This window comes from Fonsecaea erecta, assembly GCF_001651985.1.
Source record: "Fonsecaea erecta strain CBS 125763 chromosome Unknown Scaff28, whole genome shotgun sequence".
Lineage (NCBI taxonomy): Eukaryota > Fungi > Ascomycota > Eurotiomycetes > Chaetothyriales > Herpotrichiellaceae > Fonsecaea > Fonsecaea erecta.
Window position 1 is genome coordinate 13,380 of NW_017387271.1, and position 5,438 is coordinate 18,817.

The following is a 5,438-nucleotide window of genomic DNA, read 5'->3' on the forward strand; positions in this document are numbered from 1 at the left end:
CAGACTATGAGCGGCGATGAAGGCCGACCCTCTTCGAGCGAACCTCCGTGCAAAGGGTAGGATCGACACTCCTTTGCCTGGGCAATGCCGAAGACGAAGAAGCTGGACGTGCCCCATAGTTACCGCGGTTGGGATTGTTGATAGTACGACCAGTTCCCTCCAAGTTTTCATCCCACTTCAAACATTTTATTGATTCCAGCGAAGCCAATCGCAGAGTGCACCTGCCCTCTCACCGTCTTTACCGCCGTGGCAAACAACGGGTTGCCGTCCGTGGCGATGATACCCTGATAGCACTCGGATTGGGCTGGAGCACAATTTCGCGCTCAAATTCCTTGTCGGTGGAGCCCGCGAGCACGTCGACGTCCAACGTGGAGCTCATCTGCACTTCTTCAGCTGTGCAGCACCACTCTATGTCCGTCAGATAAGCCAACACAGCACAACGTGAAACGCCTCATGGGTTCGATAACGGGGCATTTTGACTGTCAACGTGCGTAGTAATAGGTTGGATGCCTTCAACCGCAACAGAGCGATCCTGTGGGTCGCTGTGTGAGAGGATCAGGAACGAACCAAAGCCAGTGATCGATATCGTGGACAGCCTGCCAGAAGCCATCTCTGGACTCCGATATGCATCTCCGGTGTCCCGGGCTGTCGGAATACCATCGCTTTGTTCCTCAGGGTCAGAGGTACCAGGCAGATTTGTTGATCGAATGTTGCTGGCTGCCTAGAATTCAACTGTCGAGCCCGAAGACATTCTGCTTGTTCGAAGACCGGTACAACTCTTCCAATTTCTGAGTTATGTTACTGCGCCATTGCTGGAAATCTGCTAACTGCTTGCTCGCACACGGGAGCCAAGTGTCCGAACCCCACAGCGACGAATAAGGTAGAGAATTGCTGCGCGGACGAGGTCGTATTTCCGTTGATTCTTCACCATCCGAAGAAGGACGGATCGGTTCGAACTTAGGGGAGCTGTGGAGGATCGAACACCGATGAGAATGATGTATCCTGTGTAATTTCGTTTCTACGAGGACTTCATTCCGCTGGCGGTGGTGCGGGGTAGGTTGCGAACTCGAGTAGTGAGGGTCCTCTCGGTTCGTCCCTCTTTTAGAAGAGACTCGTGGCCGATGACGTTCTCCACTACCCAGGTAAAATCATGTATCGTACCATTTTTCCTCCATAATGTGCCCATTGGCAGTTGAAGCCCGGTTGCCGAAAGCTGAGAATGGGGTGCAGGCACAGGCGTAGCTTGACCTGTTGCTGGCTGAGCACATGGACATCTTATTCGGAAAGGTGATGGTATCCATCTGCAGACAGAGTCATCAGGTGGCCAAAGAGCAGGAGGGACTTTAAGAAGAAGCGTTCAGTCGAATTTGGGAGATATTGCTCAGCGACCATGGCCCACTGCATTCCATCACCCACTCCATCACGACGCAGTGCTCCCCAGCCATGCAAGGTATTGTTTTGCTGGGGTCGGTCCAGCAAACGGTCGGCCATGAGAATGGCAAGGAGGGGCGGAACTGGATAGATGTGTTGAAGAGTTGCCAGTGGGGTTGTGGAGGGTGTATTGAAGTGAAGTGGCGAAGTTGAAGTGAATTGTGCTTCATGTGGAATCCCTTGGTAACATGGTGCAGGACGGTTGTATTCCAGGATGAGGGAAATGACCAAATGACCCAACCTGCTTCAACGAGGCGGTGAGAACGAGCAGTGCAGGAAGAAAGTCCGTGAATCAGAGAACAGGATGGGATGAGGTTACTTCTTTTTAACGCCATCTCTTTGTTCGATGACGTCATGCAGCACATCTCGAATAGCCTGTGTAGCTGGCGCAGCTGATCAAGGATACGGTGCAGTCCAGATACCACGAACCATCACCTCGAGAATTCCCATGACTTTGAGATTGGATTGACCCAAGAGAGTACAATACGTCGGATGGGCTCAGTATAATCTGGGAAGAGGAGCTGAGGAAGCCCACTGACCAGTAATCCACGCATCAAGAGGCTCAAAGAGGCTCAACCGCTTGCACTATCGCGCCGAGTCAGTATCGACGCGCGAATCATTGCGCCGAACGGAGACGGTGAGTGAGCGCTTTCCGGCAACGCAGGAAGACTATGCTTTCCCCATAGTGTAATCGAGGGATCCGCTGCCGGCTTCGAAAAGGTCTGCCACCGCAACGAGATAGCTTGGCCAACACAGGGTCTTGCAAGGAGGATGCAGGGTTGAATAATGGAATGATAGGACCCCGACTTGGCGGCGGTATTGTTGCGGATGAAGTTGCAACAATGAATGATGATAGATCCATCGTCCTGGAATGCCAGTACGTGGTCTATGTGTAGGTTGTCCATGTTCAAAGTTTCCTTCCAGATCAAAGCAAGCTCCACTGGCGTGGTCAGAAACTCGGTACGATTTATCTGATGGAAGGCCAACTTAAAGGAAGGTCACGGTGCTAACCTTCTGTAGGGGATTCAGAGCACGAAGTACTCGAGACTTGTCTTCCGAGGCAGTAGACATCATCTTATCCCTGCTTGTTGGAGGGTGGTCCCCCTAACCTTCAGAAGTGCCTTTTGTTGAGAAATGCTTCCAGTATGCGTCTCCTCCTTACATCCCATGCCTTATTGTCTTTTTCTTTCAGCCCTGCTTGATTTTCTGCTCTAAAGACAACAGGTGGAACTGAAAAACCTGACACCATCAGGGATGTTTAATGGCGCGCTCGTGACGGAAATCCCCGAGCGTTCCTCCATCACACATCTCGCTCAATGCCTCAAGGTCAAAGAGCTTTGCGGTCCACATGACCCTGCCGGATAATAGGTATTCGTACAAAAGGACTCAAACCAGGATATCCCACAGACAGGACCAATATCCCTGTGGGAGCCAAAACATTGCCACCATTATTGACCAGGCCCATAGAGTCGAAATGAGATCAGCGAGGCAAACGGCTCGCCAGTTCGTAAAGAAGGGAGCCCCTGAGACTGTATCTGTGTTCATCTCCCTGCACCTACAAGCGCCGACGCCGCGCTCCGCGAAGGAGGTTTGGCACTCTTGAGTGAAATGCAGGGACAGATTCCTTAGGCTGACAATCCGCTGTTGCTTTGTTCGCGCGGAAGACTGTCGACAGTATCTGCAGCTCTTCACGCGTTGGTAAGGCTACCAGCTCGTGAGAGCTTGTCTTTGCATAGAGGATGCCATGCCCGTAGCTACACGCCTTATGCTTGCTGTCTGAACAGTCGTCACGATGTTATTGAGTTGGGAAAGCACCTATTGGTCGTAGAGTGGGTGATCGCTACATACACTGAAAGATCAGATGGTTTGTTGGTGAAATGTGGAGCAGGAAAGAGTGCAGGTGATCCATAGTCAGAGCTGAATCTGGAATAGTGCTGGTTGATCGAAGGTCGGCCATGATAGCCTTCTCCTCTTTCACGATGTCCCCGATCCGCGGTGTCGTCGAATCATAACCGTAAACTCTCATTGAGGTATACCGAATATCGCCCGGCAACTCGACGCACCGTGCTCACGAGATTGGTGAGATTTACATATTGACAACCTGGTGAAGGTCTGGCCCAGGTCAAATCGTGCAATAAGTCGATCGATTCGAGCGCATACCTAATATTTGGGCTCATCAGGATATATGTATCCCTAGTTCTTTTGTTTTCTCATTTTTGTGTCCCTTTGGCGATTCAACGATGGTCGGGGATTGAGTCTCCGCTTAGGCATAGGTCGCACAGAATCCTCTTTGCGCGCATTTTGCTCAGTCGATCATGGCGCAGCGAGAAAAGATATGACTTTTCCCAAGTACCGGGGGCATCGTGTCTTCTGTAGTCGTCAATGAGAGGAGCCTCGCACATCTGGAGATAAATGTGCTCGGCGCTTGGGAAGATTCCCAATGGCCTTGGTGTGGCCGGGCCTGAGAGATCCACTGAAAGATCACCAGGGAAGTTTATCTGCACCTCCCTCAAATCGAGCGACAAAGCAGCCAGCTGCAGCAAGATATCTTGCCATTGGATGCCACGCCCCAGCGGAGTAGTACCCAAAGGCTTGGATGCATCTCGGGAGATGTTCCTCAGTCGGTGCGACCGACTATTGATGGCTATATCGGTGGTAGTCTAAGGGGACTTGCCATATAGGCGAAAGAGGAATTTCCTGGGCACGGACGATGGGCGGGGAGGCGGTGTGTCAATATCTTCAGTATCCCCTCCCTGTTCCGGAGATCGTCCACAAATGCTAACCGCGTTGTCGTATTATTGGTACCGCAACCCGTTGTAGACCGGGTGGCCACCCTCGATCGGGAAGACAATAGTTTTGCTCCAATGGTGAGTTACCATATGCGGCTCGACTTCAGACAGGAGAACAAAGCGCAGCCCCGATCTGTAAGGAGTCGAGAAGCGCGATCGGCCGTGTGGTTGGAGGGTCGCTCTTCCTTGAAAGTGTCTCGTGGGCAATGAAAGGTGGCGTCGCGCTATTGATCAAAGAAAAGAGGAACCTTGAGGTTGAATACGGCGGATCTCGCTTCCAACTTGTTTTTCGGTAGTGACCACTAATTAAAATCGTTACTGATGCATTATACTAGAGTTCGGTAGTGGCATTTTGAGCACGTTGGACTGTGACGGTGTTGTCAAGTGCCCCAACTGTCCACGAATCCGTGGGTTTCGTAGATTCTGTGGCTATAGCGTTGCGTCAGGCTGCGAGACTCTTCTGTCTTCCTCCACAATTCATCCACTTTCGAGGCTCAGTCCTGCTTGGAGTGCAGCTCAAGAACTTGAAGCTACCGTTGATCCTCCGAGGGTTGATTGAAATATATTGCTGCAAAACAGTGCGACAAACCGTAGTTTTGCCAGGCTGAGGGAATTGGATGATGTGAAGTATTCGGTGGTGCTGGAGGTACCCATCGAGGCGAAGGAGTTCCTGCAATTTGACGCTCGAAAGACACGATCAACCAGTGGAGCACCAGAAGGAAAAACGCCTAAGCCATGGCGCTTCAGGAAGTCGCACAGATGTCGCGCCGACTGGTGGCGGGCAATTCAGAGCTCGAAGGTGGTCAATTCCCTTGTGTAAAAGCTGTAGTATCACCTGGAGCGGCATCGCTGTCTGACAGCACGTTCAGATGACGGTGCCTTCGACTCAGCATGCACGGCTTGTAGCAAGAGATTCTCCAGGAGGCCAGTCCAGGCTGCGGTGATTGTTCTGTGCTGAAACCAACCCTTGCACATGGATGTGCTTGTCCGACATCACCAGGCCTTACGTGGAATTCATTGCGAGCCACGACCAAAACGGCGACCAAGGAAAACCCAAAAGCAAACCCGAGCGGAACAAGCCGATTGAGCACCAGCTGCTTCCTGCCTCCTCTGGTGTACCGCCGTTCTACAGTTCTTGTCATCACTAATTCTGGCAATCTGCTTGGGAATCATCTGTGTCATGGCCTCTTATGTCACAGCACTCGATATACCCAAGTT

The 5,438-nt window shown here is 51.7% G+C and overlaps 1 protein-coding gene across 1 annotated transcript; it reads left to right on the forward strand.

Annotated features, from left to right (window-relative positions):
- Positions 1 to 4,955: 4,955 nt before the first annotated feature.
- Positions 4,956 to 5,164, forward strand: AYL99_12071 (hypothetical protein; the record flags this gene model as incomplete). The annotated part of the gene is made up of 2 exons (XM_018843553.1): positions 4,956 to 5,036; positions 5,090 to 5,164. 2 exons carry the CDS (start codon positions 4,956 to 4,958, stop codon positions 5,162 to 5,164), a joined length of 156 nt encoding a protein of 51 aa, XP_018687118.1.
- Between the last annotated feature and the right edge of the window lie 274 nt (positions 5,165 to 5,438).